This window comes from Varroa destructor, unplaced genomic scaffold (genome assembly GCF_002443255.2).
Source record: "Varroa destructor unplaced genomic scaffold, Vdes_3.0 BEIS01000001.1, whole genome shotgun sequence".
Taxonomy (NCBI): Eukaryota; Metazoa; Arthropoda; class Arachnida; order Mesostigmata; family Varroidae; genus Varroa; species Varroa destructor.
The window spans coordinates 38,507,137-38,526,305 of record NW_019211454.1 but is presented as its reverse complement, the minus strand read 5'-3'; the positions used below and the strand labels follow the sequence as shown (position 1 = coordinate 38,526,305).

The 19,169-nt window shown below is 40.6% G+C and overlaps 1 protein-coding gene and 1 long non-coding RNA gene across 6 annotated transcripts in view; both read right to left on the bottom strand.

Annotated features, from left to right (window-relative positions):
• Positions 1-255: 255 nt before the first annotated feature.
• LOC111242959 (uncharacterized) lies at positions 256-10,124 on the bottom strand. 5 transcript variants are annotated; one of them, XM_086981661.1, is made up of 11 exons: positions 9,706-10,122; positions 9,016-9,259; positions 7,365-7,591; positions 6,528-6,545; positions 5,754-6,260; positions 4,627-4,946; positions 3,811-4,356; positions 3,363-3,574; positions 3,003-3,190; positions 983-1,200; positions 256-749 (listed from the first exon to the last, which is right to left on the bottom strand). In XM_086981661.1, the coding sequence occupies exons 3-11, from the start codon at positions 7,543-7,545 to the stop codon at positions 567-569; spliced, it is 2,373 nt and encodes a 790-aa protein (XP_086837787.1). In that variant the 5' UTR covers positions 7,546-7,591; positions 9,016-9,259; positions 9,706-10,122; the 3' UTR covers positions 256-566. The 5 variants fall into 5 exon arrangements, with proteins under 5 accessions (XP_086837787.1, XP_086837769.1, XP_022643666.1 ...); XM_086981643.1 differs by having other exon boundaries at positions 5,754-6,545; positions 9,706-10,124; XM_022787931.2 differs by lacking the exon at positions 7,365-7,591 and having other exon boundaries at positions 9,706-10,121.
• A 4,456-nt stretch (positions 10,125-14,580) lies between these two features.
• Positions 14,581-19,169, bottom strand: part of LOC111243176 (uncharacterized) — a 7,422-nt gene continuing 2,833 nt past the window's right edge. Inside the window, exons 2-3 of the long non-coding RNA XR_002670351.2 lie at positions 14,818-15,373; positions 14,581-14,609 (exon numbers count right to left, since the gene is read on the bottom strand). This is a non-coding gene — a long non-coding RNA (uncharacterized LOC111243176). The remainder of the gene's footprint in view (positions 14,610-14,817; positions 15,374-19,169) is intronic.

Below are 19,169 nucleotides of genomic sequence, written 5' to 3'. Positions count from 1 at the left end.
TATTAGATAGTTAACCGAGACAAATACACTTGTTCAGTAATGTAAACGAACAGAAAACTAACAAAAATTGTAATCGGTAATGAAAGCGTTCCCTCATCATAAAAAAAAGTACTGTGAGTGCATGCAGCAAGTAAATGCAGACTCGTAAATCAGTGATATTTTACCTTTTTGGAAGAATGCTCCACCAGATCATTCTTTGATTCTATCAATTCTCTATAAGAGAAATAAGAATTTTTAGATAAAAACGAAACCTCATTTATTTCATATTCACATAATGTGTATACCCAATGGAAAAATTAGTTTATTCATAATCACAGGATTGACAGGAAGCTTGATTCGGGACAACCACGATCACCGCATCAACCCTAGGTGTAATCTTTTGTTGTAAATGTTCCTTGTTTCGTCTGGTTTGAAATCTACGGCAAACATTTCCGATTGTCATTTACATTTGCGTGTTTGGTAATACGTCCGTCCATTCTTCTAGTTAACTTATCTATCTATCGCTTATTTTAAAAGATCAAAATTATCACACTATTACGGAATACAGCCACCATAAAACACGACCATTATTTCATGTATGCGTTAAATTTGTACGATCTGGCGTCTTGCAGAGGCGGATTGACGACGCCAATTTCTGGTGGCTCTTGAGCGTCTTCATGACTCACTGGTTCGTCACGCATTGCCTTTCTCACCGCATTCTGGAAGGTCGTTGACACAAACGTATACAGTGGACAATGGTCCACGGCATCCTTTTCATAAAACAAAAAAAAAAAAAAAAAAAAGAATGTTACAGGTCTTCATTTAGGCGACGAACGCTTCTCACAAACAATCTGCTTCTATTTTGAGGATTGCAGTTTTCTAAAATTGATTCATACTAGTGGGAGCGAATGACGATAAAATGTCATGTGACAACTGGCAAACGGTCTATCAAGCAAACCAACTAGTTTTAGTATTTCCAGTACCTGGAGCTTTAACGACTCACCTTTGTTTTTTCCGGTTCAAGATATTCGGCTCTTGTGGCCTGCAGTTCATCTGAAATTTTTGGAGAGAAATCATCAGGATTTTCGCTGCTCGGCTGCATCAGGCTTGTGACACCGTCGTACTCGATGAAGTGTGAACCATCTTCCAACGCATTTAGATCCAAGCCTTCGAAGAATGGGTGAGCTAGGAAATCGCTATATCGACGCGAACATAACCGCTCTGTAATTGCGCACGCATATCGTTCTAAATATTGCCGCGCATGTATCAAAACCCTGCATAGATCTGTGCTCATCTAGGACGTAAGATTCACATTTTTCCTATCTTCGTTGCATACTGATAAGTCACTCGAAGGATCGCTATATCACAACAAATTAGAGAAACATTTTGTCTTTCCGCACCCTCTTTTACGAGCAAGTTAGCAAAATGATGAGCAGGAAATGTTCACTGGTGAAGAACAATAACGTTAATTATAGCGAGTAACTGTGCGGGTATCGAAGAACGTCGGAGATCAATGAGAACACTAGGCAAGGAGGCTTTCAGCGTTCTGCAGATGTTCTAAGCTTGAAGATCGACCATGAGGTATGTAACTACAACATAGGACTTCAAACGGAGGAAGAAGAGTTGCTACGGTTACGAAAGCTCCTTATTTATGAACACTGCCCTTCAGATGGGTTTGACTGATAAAATTATGGACTGTACATTTATAGATGTCTGCATCTGTTGTGGACTCCCCGTTTGTGAGAAACTCAGTCTTTATTATTATCTTCAATGCCTTTTACACAGTTTCAAGGTGTCTGTAAGAGTCTCTCCGAGCTTTCACGGAACGCACCGCTCATGCTGTTCTACCTACAGGCTTCCACTTTTTTTTGGTTACACTTAACGACGAAAATAATGACAAAAATAGGGCGCATATTTTGATTCGACAGATTATATCTGTTGTCTTTCTGGTAACATCTTAATCCTGCTGCTATGAAACCTTTGGTGTAACAGATGTCTTTGCATCTCTTCGTTAAAAGTAAACAACCGTAACCGTCACTAGAGTTTCGCAAAAACCGAAGCAGGTGAGAGCCTGATAATAACATTCGGGCTGTAGAGTGAACGTCCTATACAATATTTCCCAGTTTTTACTAAAACGTATGGTCTAGCAATGTCATGGTAGAGGACGACGCTCGTTCTATTCACTAGTTTTTATCGACTATGTTTAACAGATTTATAATCGTGTTAGTTAGTTGCAACTGGGATCTGAAAAAATCTTTGTTGGATAGCTGCATCTCACAATTTTTTTTTTTTTAATTTAAAAAGAAACAAAACAGCGTCACCTCTTTTACCGTCGATCTAGGTTTTGTCTATACATCCTGAAGTTTTCTTTGCATTTAATCGTTTTCCATCAATTGAAAATTTGACTTTTTTTTTCCCTTTTAAAGGAGTTTCACAGATACGATTGAATAAATTTCGAGTCGCACCAGGTCGTGTGGTGCTCAAACATCAAACTTTTTGCAATCATGTTTTCTTCAGATGGTTTAAATAGCTTTAAATAAATAAATGGCCCTTAGCGATATCATTCATGGCTACTTGTGTGTCGGTCTTAACATTTCTATCATATCTTTCGTATGTTATGCATACGTTCCATACGATGCTCTGCTCCCGATATCGCATCCGGATTCTAAACATCACATTTCTTCTTAAGGGGTTGGGCAGCATTTGTGCCTTTATTGTAATAATTGTAAATAAAAGCAAATTAGGCTTAATGCTCTATCCCAGTCAGACGTTTCAATATCTGTCAAATCCCAAATAAGACTTAAAAGATTGGCGCCAACCCCACGCGATATTACCTAAAATCTAACTTCTGAAACCAGCTAACCAGAGAAGCCGTCAATAGTGTTACTTAGTTCCTTGAAGGACTCGATCAGCTCAATTATTTTCAGTCAACTTTTTGAATATTGTCGCATTTCTACGTTCTACCAGAGCCAGAGCCTGTAATATGCTCTAACATGTCTCTCGCTTAAACTAAAATAACGAACCTGAAGCCCGTTTTTTTATGAGGCGTGCCACGAGGTCCTTGAATTCAAGATAGTATTTTCCTCTCGGACCTTTTACTGGAAACTTGTAGTTCACAGCCTGAATAGCTGCTTCGAGCTCTTCGTCATTTTCCCCTCGGAAAGGCGTTTTTCCGAAGCACATCTCGTATGCTGTTACGCCAATGGCCCACCTGTAAATCAGTCAAATTGTAGCATTCAACAAATCACAAGCTCGCACAAAATAAGTCCCTACATCAAAAAGAAAAAGCTATTGTTCTATATTTCTTCACCTAGGTGTTATCGCAAAACTTGACGGAGATCAGTTACCCTAATTGCGCCCTTGTTGTAAAGGGCACAGCTTACCAATCTACTGATCGACCATAGGCAGCGCACTTGATGAACTCCGGCGGGAAAAAGTTGGGCGTACCGGCCGTCTCGCGATCGTTGAACTCTGTGTAAGTCCTACGAAAAAAACACTTTAGCCGCTTCTTTGAGAACATCCCAATACAGATCTTAACGGTGTCGAAGTCGATCATTTTCAGTCTGCAACCGGGCATGATTATCAAATTTGAAGGCTGTCGAGGAGGAAGGATAAATAAAACAATGAAACAAATATGAGTGAGAGACACAGACAGATTAAGAAATCTGTATATTGGTTATTTGCAGTAAGTAAATGACACCATGCTCATAGAGAAAGGCCCAAATTTGTTATGGTGTTTTTTTATGCTTTTATCATTATACTTATTGGGAGCGTTCTAAAAGTAGTTTGTTTGAAATAGTCTTTGCATAGGAATGACGTGACATGACCAACCTTAATGTCACGATGTATAAAGCCTTTAAAATGAAGATATTGTGTCGCGATTCCAAGCTGCGCAACAACTGGGCGAAGTACACGCATGGGCAGTCCTTTTGCTGTGTGTACCACGCGGTCAAGATCAACACCTCTAATATATTCCATGATCGTGATGTAGGCTCCCTGTGCAGTGAAACACGCGTGGTACTTCACTAATAGCGGATGATTGATCAGCGAACCGACAACTTTGTCAACACAGGCATGCTGTTCCCATTTAAACATGTTGTCGTCAACTAATTTGACGGAGCATCGAATCGATCCGGCAAATCGCGCCTTGTAGACAGCGCCGAAACCACCGGCACCGAGTATGACATCGCCAGAAATCAGTCCCATCGGTGGAATCGCGATAGGCGGCTCCAGTCGTTCGCGAAGGTTATCCTCTTCGGTTTTGTAATGCATTCGGAGAGCGGTCCAGTCTGTTGGTGCTATTCCAGAACCTTTCTCGAGTAATGGTGCTATCTCCTCCATGATCATTATAAGTCGTCGTAGCAAACTGGCTAAGTACTAGAAGACGCGGGTTAATTAAACAAATCTGCTGTCATTAAACTGCTTGCCGGTATAACGAAATAGGAGGTACGTTTCATTTTTATCGCTGCTGCGTACCCACTTATGTTTACGCTTGCACCAGAAATGCGTTCTACTGTAGTACTTATCTTTAAGTAATTTACGTTTATTACAAATCTGTAAGGCTGACTAAATAACACTTGTTTGTTTTCTAATCGTTAATTAGCACACTCAACTCTCTGCTAAAAATAAATGAAGTTTAAGACTTGCCCCGGCCACTGTTGGCGAATCCACGATGAGGTAGTCGAAGAGAAACGCCAAATTTTCGAGGCTTTCACGAATGTCATCGCAGCCGAGTCTGGACTTACGTACTCGAAAAAAAAGCTCAAAGGCTGTCCGACATGTTTGTTCCATAGTGAAGTGCTCCCTTGGCGTTCGACTAGGTTTAATTTTCCGTTCCTGTTTAACGAAACACTCAAGTAGGTATTCTGCTTTGGCCACGATTCGGTCGGCATCTTTACGGGTCTTGGTAAATACAGCCTTCTTGTTCACTTTATGAGCAACACCGTGCTCGTCTTCTATCGTACACGCTGTCTCCAAATCGTCATGCAAAATAATTCGTTGTTGTCACTCACCGAAGTACTTCTCTATGCCAAAATCAACTCAATGCTCAACAAGCAACATGTACAATTACGATCCCTATCCATGTTCACAATTCATCAAGGAAACAAAATTGTATGGAGCCAAGGCAACACTTACTAGCCCTTCTCAGACAAGGGTTCTCTCGTATTATGAGGAGACGTGGAACAAATGAAGCTGGCGATGAATCGTGCACTATGTACCACAGTGTTCTAAATATTTACTGTCGCTACAACCGTGGTTTAGCTCATCGAGGTCAAAAGACCTGCTGTCAAATGTTACGTTAAGCCTTGAAGCACATCTTGAGGCTTCTATTTATACTGCGGTGTAGGGACAAGTCCTATAATGAATTTCGATTTTCACAAATGACCGCCGCTTTTGGGGTTCGATAGCTGTAGCGTTCGGTGGGCATCAAGTTTTCGTATCACACTGTCTACCCAACCTTTTAAGTTAAGTATAATTGAATAATGGAATTATCTATTGCTCCTGACGGCTTGACTATCAAATTTTTTTCTACATATCTATTTTTGCTTGGGCAATTCAAACGAATCTGACTCAAGGTAACGATCGAAAACTTTTTTGTTGTATTATATTTGCTGAATAGTGAAACTATTAAAATTAAGTAATCTTTACATACACTGACTTGGGCGTGCACACTGGCTACAGTCAATCATCCGTCGATTTTTTGCACTAGGTATATTCGCGTGCGCAAAAAAACTAAAGCGTTCGTTACCCTAAGAAAATCAAAAACTTCCGACCTGATTCTGTTAAGAAGTACTCGTGTGTGAGGACTCGGTGGATCATAAAACTCGGAGCGTTCATTGTACCATGAACGTCTACTGGAATTGTAGACCGCACTTCGATTGGTGTCGTTGAACCTTTTGGGGTACTAATACCGAACGTTGGAGACGTGTTTCTGTGGTCCTTACGTATCACGGGCGGTCTGGCTGTCACCCGTCCAAGGACGTTCTTCATCGCTGTACGAGCAATTGGTTTACCCGTGATACGCACAGCGGCTTTAATTGTCATACGAGCATTATTGAATGGGCGAACTCCGGCTATCGTCGTTCTCTGTTTAACCGGAGCGATCGGCAACAGCTTCGGTTTATCCCCTCGGTGACTTTTTCGCGTTTCGCTTGGTTGGGTTAACCTTACTACATCTGCAGCTCCCTGAACTCTAATTGGGTTAACGACGGGACGAATCACTGGTGTAGAGGTTGTTTCAAGAATGTTTTGGTCTGAATATTTTCGGGAAGAACTTTCACCTGAAAAACCGGCATTCATTTTACTTGCCGATAGATTGTTAACCCGCGTTGACGAGTCGTTGGGCTGAGCGCCCGAAATTGGATCTGACTCATTCCGCCCACGATAACTACGAGAAAGTGTGCGACCGCCCTTGACGGCTGCGATGTGGGCAGAGACCTGAGGTTCCCGGTAAGCATTATTGTTCGTCTCCGCAGCACAGGTCCCGTGACCTGGAGGAGGGGAATGATCATCATGTGAAGTCGCGACAAAGTCAGGAGGCAACTTACCGGGGGGCGGTGGTACATCTGCAAAAACGATGGCATCATGGTGTAAACTAATTTCTATGTTGACAAGCTGTCGTTGAGCTCAAACACGAATCTTCGATTTGATGTGTACTATATGATATGAGCGAATGGATACACAATAGCGGTGAATGTGATAAGACACCCAAAAAAAAACCGTACGCGTAAGCGAATGTCAAACACCCTAAGTCATCCCTAAACAAATTTATCCTTAGAGTGGCTCGACATTCGACGCCGGCTTCGCAAAAAGGCTAGCGAAGTACAGGATTAACGCGACAAAAACCGCGGCACTTTTCTTTAAGAACATACCCGTATAACGTTAGAACTCATTACGTTATAAATAACTGTATAGTAAAATTCTATGAATTATGTTAGAAACACGCAGATAATAGCGGATAGTGTTAGTCACTAAACTAAAGCTCGTATTTTAAGAATGGCTCTTACAAAAGCCTTATAGTAAAGACATACTAATGTCTAAAACGCAATCGCTAAAACAAAATCAGTTACTTTATTATTTAATACTATGTTACAAGAACCCTAGAACATGACGATATCGTGCCTGATACGTAATATTATAGGAATATGTGTGAAAATGCCCGCTGTGAATATGCTGGGCGGCTTTTTATTGCAATAGATTATCTCCTGCTACGAAATGAAGACTAGTTGTCCCGAGACTTGCCTCACCCATCATATGGTGAATTCAATTGGCAAAGATTCAGTATGATCATGAAACCGTATGTTGTACGAAAGCCAGGAGTCATGGGCTAAATTATATATGGAAGTGCATAGTTCTGTCGTTGTGTATTGAAGGAAACGACTCACATTCGAGCGGCGGTCGTCTTCGATAACTCAACTTTGTTAAAACAGGCAATCTTCTTCGGTATGGCAGAAAGTCAATAGCCCGATAAGCAGCTGTACCAACTGTTCCAAGCCAACGGCCAATCCAATGAATACATTGCAAGCCAACACCGACTACATTTCCCAAAGTGCACAAAATGGCCATCGGCAACAGGTGACGAAAGGCTCTACGTTGTTTCAGCGACTTAGTGCTAAAATCAACCGACAACAAGTACCACTCGTACCTTTCAGCAAAAACAACTCGATATCTTCGTTCGTATCAACCTTTCGGTAAACACGATTTCTGTAATGGTTATTCAAGTCATCTCGAGTAAATATGCATAAACGTTCCATCGCACAGCTGGGCCAGATCTTTCACAGAAACAGACGCGAAACACACATATCTTTTCCTTTCGTCAAAAAGCAAAAAAAAAAAAAGATAAGGAAATTTTTATCTGATTTAATCGTTGTGTTCAATACAATCAGACATTTTTACGAGTTGTATTTTGGTCCTGATATTTATTTCTACGAGTTTATCTGAAGCGTCTTCTCGGATCTGCTGTGCATCAATTAGGCCGTTGTTTTGATTTGTAATATTTGAAAGTCACGATCTTCCAATATCTCGCAGTATATCTGCCGTTATCATCAATTTCCGCACCAATTTTTACAACACCCCAGCATTCTTTATATTGTGTTCACGTTCTATTAACGGCATAGATGTTGAATACAATATTACTCTATAGTTCAGTGGCACCTCTTGCACCCAGAACTAACAATATTATTAATACTTTTTTCTTTTTTATTATTAAAGATCTCTCTCCCCTATTTTATTTGGAGCGTCTAGCCTATCTGTGTGTGTTTTTCAAAAATCCGATTTCTGTACGACGTAGTTGATACGCTTAGAGATACCTCACCGCAACGCTTGGCAATGTTTGAGATATTCCTGACTAAGTAACTTAGCTGCTTTAACTTACTGCTTAAAGCGAAACATTCGCACATGCGCAGCCAGCTAAGGAATCTGACGAAATCCAACTATCATAATGTTGCGATGGCTAGAACATTTGCCTAGAGAAATTTCCATCTCCGATGAGAGCTCCTCGATTTTCCTCAAGGCATACTGACTTACGTACGTGTCTGCTCCGCGCACAATCTCATAAAGTTTTGCTGAAATGTTGCTACGAAAGAATATCGCAGATGCCACAACAGCATTTTAAAGCCGAAGAACGCGGAAATAAACTTAAGATCTGCTTTGCTGGAGGTTTCCTATATTGGATCATTCACTAACACCAGATATAGCGTCACTGCCGGCTTCCATAGAAGAAAAAAAAGGAAGACATTTTTAGGATAGACATCGTGGAGTTAGGGTAGTGAAACCGGTTTAGAAGTCGCCAGACTTCAAGCAGTTCATGGGAAATCATCTTTACTCGTATTGTTAGGCCACATTCTGCTCTAGTAACGCGCTAGACACATCCTACGAGCCTCTTGCCATAATGCATTAGTTAAGACAACGGATACAGCTTGCCCTTGGTGACTAAAATTCGTGGCTCAGTTTCTAATAATACCCCAGTTATATGAAAGAATAATCTTATGAGCCTACTTGTTTAAGCGTGTAGACTTGTGGCCCAGTCGAACTTACAAGGTTGCTTCGGATCACAAGGATGCCTTTGACTTCGGCCTAATTTATCCGAACGACGGTTGGCGGTCCCGCTCCGTTTGGTCATCTTGGCCAATTCCTCAGCTGCTTCGTTTCTAGCAGGCAAGCGACGCCTTCACCGCCGGGATAACCCGGTGGTAATTTTCAGTTCTCGATTCGTAAATAGGCGATTCCGACGAGCTAAGGCCATACGGCGCAAGGCACCGCGCACGAGTACGATACTTAACTATAAGTCATAATAAAGCTAGACGATAAAACGTTGCTGAACAAGACTATCGTTAGTAAGCACCAGGAAGTAGCGTTTCATACTCTCTAGGAAAACAAATGGCTATCCATTTTTTGCCTTTGCTGCTGTTCTCACACGATTTCTGCGTATGGCAGCAACATGGATCTGTCTGACAACTTCACATATCAGTACCTATATGTGTTGCCTTTTCTTATCTTTTAGGCTGTCTAGAAGGTTTGCGCGAAAACCCGTTTTGACCCGTCGATTTAATGGGCTCTCGAAACGTGTTTAAGAAGCTCATGTACAGCCATTCCGGTACAGGATGCAAGAATCGATTTGTTAATGAAAGGGGAACGCTTATTCGCAGTTATTAATCATAAGTGAATTCAACTTTAGAGAAATATTTTCACAAAAAAATAATATAAATACAAAGGCTTCAGTCTTACTTCAATTTTTCGAAACGTTCCTTGTCACTTCACTTGCGCGCATTGCTCCACTGGCGACGCTTTTTCCACATAGAGGCAAATCAAAAGAGACACAAGCAGCATCCGTAATTTGCCGCGTAAACCTAATTGCCTTTAAAATCACCTCATTGTTACACGAAATACTATGTCAGGGCTTTGAGTAGACGCAATTTTTAAGGGAACGAATGAAATTGGCGAGGTTACTGCTGGTGATCGAAATGAGCCTTGGCATTAAAAATCAAAAAATATGTTGCATCGTCGAAGGGTAACGCCCGCGAACAATTCAAATGAGAGCTAGAAAAACGTATTATTTTTTTGATCAATAGAAAAGCGTCATCGGAGATTTTGCTCGGCGCTCTCTGTAAAACCGCCGTATCGTGATGCTACGGTTGCGTTGTGCCAAATAAGACATTAGTTTCTACCGTATTTCGTTATATAGTAGTACGCAACATAAAAAATGTTCAGTGTCTAACTATCATTGCTTTGGTTACTGCCATATGGTAATTTTATTTCTGGCGTGCAAGTTAGAAGTATTCTTTGTAAAGCTGATTTTTTTAATAAGCTCTGAAAAAGTATTACCTTTTTAGTATTTGCGCCATCAGAAAAAAGCGGGAAGAAGCTCATTGGAGAAAAATAAAGAGCAGATAAAAGTCAGTACTATTTTGTTACGACCTAACCTACGACAGCGGTTGGTCAACACATTCATAGAGCACTGATAAACAAACCTATCTCCTCCTCCTTCGGAATGCCTTACCAAAAAAGAAAGTAGGTATGTGTTTACAGACAAAAAAATTCACAACTAAAGCTGAACTATGCTATCACTTGTTTTCGCGCGATAAAATATAGAGGTAGCGATTATTATTATACTGCTAAGATGGCTCAAAGCTTTGCCTGCCAAATTCTGAGCGGTTGTTAGAGGGCACCGAGTCTTCCATAACTACTAACTTCTTGACACGCTTCTCCTATGGGTAGCTGCGACTTGTCAAGCACTGATATGAACACCCCTTTTACCTTACTTTGCAATAACTGAGGTCAACTTTGAAACTGTAGAAACTCGGTTACATGAGGCAGAGGGCTACACGCACGACGCAGGTTGGTTGATGTATAGCTAGCTTTAGAATTTGTCCACTCAAGTAGTCAGCACTAAGGCTTCATCGTATTATAGTGCAACGTAATAGGCATACAAAAACATTTCTGCTAGACATTCGATAGCTGATTAATTGTCGTGCCTCGCATCCACTACGATAGACCCTAACCTTGTTATTAGTTTTTTCGTGTAGAACCAACTTTTACGCAAGCAACGATCAATGAGGTTCATAACAATTTAGATATGTTTAACAGGTTGCTCCAGCTATGTCACATGCAGTAGTTAACATTCAGAGAAAGAGGTGGAAAAGCCCAACGCGGAACTACGGAAAAGATTATCTAACGCGTGGGTGCAAGTGCGGCCACATTCACCAGCGTAGGAAAGTCGTTATACTGAAAACGGGTTCTTGCACGGGGCAAACATGTCTGAACGCTTGAGTGGCTTCATCTACAACGCGTCTGTCCTCTGGGCGTTTGTTGACAGTGCCCTGATGGCGTCCAGGCGACCAGAAAGCCATACGAGAATATGTGCCGAGATAACATTGTATTCAGCCATGTGGTTTTTGCAGCTGGTTTATCTCCATACACATTGTGCGGTATAAAAGTTAAGAAACAACCTGACGTTTTTCACTTATTAGCTTATTTAAGCGCGTAAGTAATTCTACGTTATTTAGACTGAGTACGTCAGACACATATCAGATATATACGCTGCTACTGGTATGTGAAATCGGTTGTTGAAAAGGGTTGTTATAGAAATCCAGCGGAAACAGCGGCAGATGTACGCGAAACATTAGAAGACTAAATTTCGTTACGTTTCTATTACACTATCACCGCGATTGTATAAGTAATATCGCATTGAGCGTAAACACACGATTCTCGCTGGAAATAATATTAGTAGTTTGAATTACCATAGATAGAAGTTGGTTAGCAGTAGGCAATCAACATGTTCCAAGCAGGTTAAAAAAGATTATGACGTGACCACGAAATCTTGACAAGTTCTACAATAGGATATAGTTATGCTAGATATAAGTACATATATAAATGGTAAATTCGGAGCTACTTATGTAACTTCGGTTTAAGCCATCCGGAAACGCTCGACCGCCAAATAGTTTATTTATCCCATTTTAGCTAAATATATCAATAGAAAATAAGATGTAAACTTAACTTTCAATAATTAAATGGATAACCACTGCAGGTTCATGATCAGGAAAATATCAGCAGAATTTTTCTTCTAATTTACTAGAGTAGAACTTTGTGGTGCAATAAAAACGTATTCGCTCATTAAACTTAGTAAAGCGAAAGGGCTTAGGCTCGTTCCCTGCTTGGAGTTAGCCGTCTAAACCGATAGGTTATGGTTTTAGTACCTAGTCGAAAACGCGAAACGTTTAACCTACTTTAATACGAAATCCGATAAAAAAATAAGGCTTATATTCAATCTCCTATTCCGTCTAAGCACTTGTACCCATAGCATCGTTACTGTCGCATTCTTGGTCGCGTTTTTACAATTCCATTATCCAAGAGGAACTGTATACTGAAGCCTTGAGTTATTCTAATTTTGGTCACATCTGTTGGTTATGTTCCCTTACCGGAACTGCCTGCCGCTTGGCCTAATCAAGATCTGTATGCAGTTCCAGACGCCATTAGATAGCAAGCGCCTTCGCGAGTGGCCTTGTCTGCCTAGAGTTCGCTGCCGTCTTTCTTATAACAACGCACACAACAAGAGACTGGAGCCTAGGGAACGCGTTTCTGAAAGAAATCGCTCGAGCCCCAACCGCTGATGTTTCTAGTTTAGTAGAAACCGTCTGCATTCCGCTACTCGTGGCCGCAAGTTGCAGCCGCAGGCAAGATTCGGCCAGGGCCGGCTCCAGAAATGAAATGCCTTTCCAACATAAGCGCATTCCAGGAGGGCCAGATCTCCGAGCCAAAACGGAAGAGTCGAGCAAAATTCGGATGCAAATGTGGCTCGGATGCCCTTGGCGTTGTTGTCTCGGAATAGGGTTTCTCGATTTGCTTGCCGATTTACTCATACGAACACCCCATACACAGACCCACAACACACCTTTTTTTCTGCTAAGCAAATACTAAGCAAAAAAACGACGTCACTTGACGGCCGAGTCGATTCTCAAAAAGGCTGAGCCACATTAAGCTTGACCCGTGGCTTGATTTTCTTAAGCAATACGTATTTGGGCATTTAAATCGAGAAGCATCTGCTCATTAAACCTGGCTCGTAAAACCTCATCGTGCAAGCTTATTTAGAATGGCTTGCTCATGATACGTCGGGCGTACTACTGAAAATTAAAAATATAGCAATAGCAAACGTATATAAGGCTGTATATTTTATTTTATCTATCTAATCAAACTCTATGAAACTCTTTTAGAACCGATTGTTAAATAATCTATCTTATGCAAATTCCTTGTTAGTTACGTACATGTCCTGTTACCCAAATCGGGGCTTAATAGCCTAGAATTTCAGCTTGTAACCAACAATACCTTACCAAAGTGTAACCGAATTAAGACAATATTTATGTTTACGGTATTATTTTACGGTTCTGCGTGGAAAAATTTCATGAGGTATCTTTAAAATCAAAGCAGGTCTGTCGGCTATAGATTAGAAGAGGCGAAAAAACAGAATAAACATTTTCTGTGACTTAATCGATACTTCGTATATAACTATAATTGTTTCTATAAACTTTCAGCTGAACCTATAACACTATATACATGTTTGTGTGTGGTGATACGGAAAAAGCCAAGTATCCCCGTTGGCTAACTGAGCATGCGACTAAACATAAATGCTGTCGTACTGCAAAAGCAATTTCGTCTTTGAAGATTTACTTACTCCAGCAATGAAAACGACACTCAAAACGATACAAGCAAAAACAAAAAGTGTACGCACACTGGTGCTTACTTATCTCAAGCAATACATCTTCCTGTAAATCTCCACTTTTTCACTACTTTGATTCTATCTTTCTGAGAAAATCCTACCAACTACCCGACTGGTGCGTTTCTGTCATAAATTTGAACAAATTCAATTTCGCCTTTATTTATTTTCCTCATATAGTTTGCTTTTGTCATGGAATCCTCATGGATTTCAGTGTTCCACAATGTGGCCTGCAGAAGCTCTATTACACAGCTTATCCCAATGACGGAGGTGACAGGCTTAAGCGGACGGAGAACGATGATAGGAACTTGTCCCGTAATGTGACGCTCCGATTCGCCCAGCTACGACGAGCGTCCATTCGATGTGTAGGTATATCAAGAAAGTAGGAGCCAGTGTAATGTCTGCCTGAGTTCCCGTTACTCTCCGCCTACCTGAGTTAAGTAGGTAACAGCTTAACGAACCTATCTGTATACAAAATGGTAGCAAGAAGCTATTCGTTGATAACAGCCAAGCTCTGACCATGTCCAAATATGAAAGCAAGCAAAGGTTATACGTAAATATTACTGCTAATGGCACACGTGTCAGCATTAGCATACAATACTATATCTGTAATACAAGAATCCTATGAAGGCTACATTCAAGACGATATCCATTGTAAGCTAAATACGATATGCCCAAAAAATAATTTCAAGAAAAAATAGGAACATTGTGTGGCGATAAGCGCGAAATGAGAAACAAACGAATGTCTAGACGGCCCCGATACGCATTGAGCTATTCATTGTTAAACTAAATTTTCTAGATTTTATGTTGGCGGTGAGGCAGTTTCTATTGCTTCGAACTACTTCTCGAATAACTATATGCATACTTTTTTCTGTCAATAGGGTACTATATATAATTTGGAAACCTGATCTCTAGACAAGATCTGCATGTATCACCAATAACACAGACATTAAAAGAAGTAAAAAAAAACGTATAAGGGCCATTCATTTATACCACTTTTTTGCTTCTACTAACCTTTCTTCTCTGTAAACTTATTTAACTTGCGTGATCGAAGACTTGCTTAAAGTTATTACAATACTTTGAGGATCCTTTAAAACAGGTACAAAGCATACAAACCCAACATTTCTTACCCTTCGCCATTGATCGCTAGCGTTTTCAACTACCTGACTCCAGGCCTGCAACGCGCTCTCATAGAGCTTCCTCGGTATTTTTACCGTACTCATGGCTGCGCGTAACGGCACCGTGACCCCTGCATAGCCAGTTATGCTGCGTTGTAGCCGCTTTAGTCGAACAAAACGCATTGGGAAGCTCATTTTTGAAGAATTATATATGCTTTACTGACGGATCAAGACCACACATAACTCAATCCAATTTAACGCACGAATGACGATACCAGACACCAGGGAAGAACATTGATTTCGTGGTGCTCTTTCGTGCTATTTCCCTCATATGTAAGATATGATAAAATCGCAAACTGGAGCTGTTAATGCGAAATTAAGGAAATACTTTGTCAAAGTATAGAGTGCCTGTCTTAATTGCCCAGTATACTGATTTCGTTGCGATTAACGATCGCACTAATAGCGATTTCAGCTGTTATTACACTGGTATCGGTCAGTATAAATGCAGAGACACTATTCAATGTAAATGTTCTTGTTGTTAATTGCAGTTTAATTCTGAGTGGCCTACCTGGAAACAGAAACAAGCAAATAAATTTAGCTACGTTAGATGGAGAAATGTGCAGGTATTTAATTGAAGTAAGCATGTACAGTGTCTCTATCCAGAAACTAAGCGAGTTATTTGAAATCCATTATACCAATTCTTCAAGAGAAAAAAATATTGTATAGAAATGGCGTTGGTACGATAATAAACAATCAGGAGAGTAAAAAGAAAAGCGTCGCATTTTGAGATACAACCGTAAACGTTGAAGTACAGTGACCTGGAAGTCGGTACGAAGTATCCAAGCTTTATGCTCCACACAGACAGCACCCATAGAGCTTATTCTAAATATTGCTGCTTCAAAATAATTTCTAGCACATCAGAAAAAAACGACTTTTTTTTTTTTAAATTAATACATAAGCTACACGGAAACTATTGTAAAACTAATGAATCACCAAGAGTTCTGTTTTAGATTTGGAAGGTCACTCATTGACATAGTTATCTATCAATGTTGTTAATCTTGTTAAGCCCCGTATGGAACCCTCGACCGTTTCTAGCAGGAAAATCGCTCAACCTAGTTATTCTGTATCATTCACGCAAAATTCTCTGTTCACCAGAATCAGATGAGTTAAGTTACGACAAAATCGAAGTTACTCAAATGAAATAAAGCTCTATATTTCTAGAATATGAAAGGCACGTTATGTTTTCACTCATTACAGCAGGCCAACTTTTGACAGCATTTATGCTGCATCGCAGAAACTGAGAGCCAAAAACTAAAAGTATTTCCACTTTGACCGGGTTACCCAGTTTTCATTGTAGTCATAGCAGGCCGCCCAAGGTTTGGGGTAACGATGCACTGAGACCGGTGATAGGGAGGCAAACGAATAGAAGCCGACTCAACACACCATCTTTTCCTCCTCTACAGCATACGCTGCTATTATGCGGTATAGCACCACCAGCTTATAGAAGCAAGTACTGCGCGATAACTGAACGGTTGAGAGTTCAACCATTAGCAATATATCGTCGTCGTCGTCATCACGCTGTTGTTAGCATTGGAAAACGCTAATGCGGTTTCACGCAAAAAAATGTAAAGATTTGCTTAGTAAAGAGCTAATTAACTGTATGTATTTTAAGACCAAATTTTACATGTTTGTGACTCACAAATAGTTAGAGTTAAATTCCTAATTGAAATCCTAAATAAGTTATATCGACTTAAGCACTGTCTGACAATGTTAGTTACAATGTTAGTTGTGTTCTTGATAAAGTTATCAAGAAAAGCATCCACAGGGATACTCATCTGTTATGACAGTATACAGGATAGTGACATAGTTGGCCAACTATTCTTCTAGGTCTTCATCCATCCCATACCTGGTCATCAATATTAGATAACTGCGTGGGGAATAAACACCTTTCTCGAAGAAGTAATGAGCTTGTTAGAGTCCGTTCACAAAAAGCTGGCCCGCCAACAAGTCGAGATCGCTTTTTCCAACTGACTTTCTTGGATGATTCCTTTCGCTAGACGCATTAGATGTCAGCGTGTCCTTCAAGTCAAACTGTTAGACAGCTAACCAATAGCCCTGTTTAAAACTTAGGCTTATGTAAATCGTATCCGCGCGCAATAGCATCAGCAAGCGTTGTCTTCCTCGCTTAGCACTCACACTTCCGATACAAATTAGCAGTCTTTGAAAAAAGAATGAACAGGTAACAACTGACACGAGCACAACAAGTTTGATTACGACAAGCGCATCTTGAATTTTTCCGGAAGCCTCAATGTCAGTGATACTTGTCAGCTAGTCGTAAATAGTAGTTTCCTTTTGCATCAGTTTAAGAATACGAACCTTCTGACGGCCTAATGTTTCAGTCGCGGTAAATACACATTATCTTCGCTGCGCATTAACCGCTGCTATCAGCATGACCAGTCACTTCCAGTGCAGTATCACAATGGCAGGCCGATCGAAATCATAGTTTGTGGAAGGGGCTAAAACCGCAACGGCAACTGCATCATGGCCATTATTAGCATCATCACAATGTGACAGGATCGCTATGAAGCAACAAACAGTATAACCAGGGTTCGTTAGATAGGCGGATGGTTAACACTGCTACTACTATAATGCTACGAGTAGGACTAGCGCCGGCTGTGGGAAGGGCAATGCCAGTACCCGCAGTTGCAACAAAGTTGTTATTGTCAGCGAGAAATGACGCGCTGGCTGCCGCCGTGATTGACGGGGCCTCGTTTGCCACCATGGCAGCGTTAAGTCAAAGTCAATAAATACGAGATGTCCGGTAGGCGTTCACCATGAACCGTACGAGATTGCAACAAAAACAGCGCTCCGAAGAAGGTGCAGCGGTCCTTAGTTAATATGGGCACATTAAATGACGAATTTTACGGTAATATGCGATAAAATCCACACAACTCGACCTAGCGTTGGGATTATTCAAGCAATGCTTGGCGGGTATTTGAATACGCAAAAATCGCCGCAGTAGGTCCAATGACTTGATGCCCATGCTAGCTTAATGGTGAACCGTTTTATACTAAGCAGAAGCAATGCTTGTAGCTTAAGAATCAGTGCTGAGAAACCTGATCGAATGCAACAGACTGTTGTTATATATGAGCCATTCTTTCCTAGACAATTTATTTTATCACAAACCAGATCGCACGTCGTGCCTTATGTCTCACATGTTTCAATTGGTGCAAACTCTAAAATAACGAATCAAGGATATATTACTAATATAAGATATTAGCAGTAGTAACGGTGTGGTTTTTCTACTAACTACTCGTCTCCTATTTGGCTAGATTGCGATTATTTCTATACACAGAAGAACGGTTTCTGCAAAAACATCGGTAAAACATCCAACCTACCTGATTTACGTACGCTTAATTATAAAAATAAGTTTAAATTTAGAATTAAGTGCTAACATTTAAGCTTTGGTTTGAAAATTATCTCGATAGGACACTTTAGTAGCTTTTAAGTTCCTAGCTTTTAGTAGCTTTGAAAGAGCTGTAGTACTTTTCTAGCTATCTAAGAACTTAAATCAATGCTTTGATGAACATATTTCTTAAATTAGTTCTAACTTGAGTGCAACTTGATTTGTTCCTAGCGTGTTGGTTATCGACTTCAAGCCAGTCATTTTATTAAACCCATTCACAGTGCGAGGTATCATCAACCATACCGAATATATCTATAAAACTTGTTAAAGAACTATGATCAAATATACTTATATATAAGTATATACATATATATATATGCATACATATATACATATACATATATATATGTAAGTAAATGCAGGGGTTTTCCCGGTACGAGCGGTGATCATTACGAAGCAAAGTTAATGCGTTTTGCGCACTTGCCGTACACATCAAAATGACACAATACACACAAGGGCTTTCCTAGTCGTGCAGATGTCGTAGTTTCTACGTCACAAGGTCAAGCAAAGGAAGACAACATTAGCTATTACCGGTAACAGTAATAGCAGAAGCATAAATCCACCGCGTACTCAGCCATAACATCGTCTCAGCTAAGAACGATACTAGACAGACAGACAGATCCGGGAGCGCTTGGTCCTTGTAGCAGGGCGCGAGAGCATTAGACTTAAATTGAACCGAACCAGTTGTTGAAAAAAACGCTAGAGTTTTTTTCGACAACTGGTTCGACGAGAACATCGCTTATGTTGTCGTCCCTGTTCATAGCTGCCTTCGAGGTTCGGCCAAAGAACATCGCATATGTTGTCGTCCCTGTTCATAGCTGCCTTCGAGGTTCGGCCAAAGAACATCGCATATGTTGTCGTCCCTGTTCATAGCTGCCTTCGAGGTTCGGCCAAAGAA

Excerpts from the sequence above, each read along its gene's own strand:
- LOC111242959 (XM_086981643.1), bottom strand. The coding sequence starts at position 7,545 with ATGGCCATTTTGTGCACTTTGGGAAATGTAGTCGGTGTTGGCTTGCAA. Across the intron at positions 6,546-7,364 it reads AAGACGACCGCCGCTCGAAT|ATGTACCACCGCCCCCCGGT; the intron begins GTGAGTCGTTTC and ends TCGTTTTTGCAG. Across the intron at positions 4,947-5,753 it reads GTACTTCTTAACAGAATCAG|CGTGTACGATAGAAGACGAG; the intron begins GTCGGAAGTTTT and ends ATTTGGAGACAG.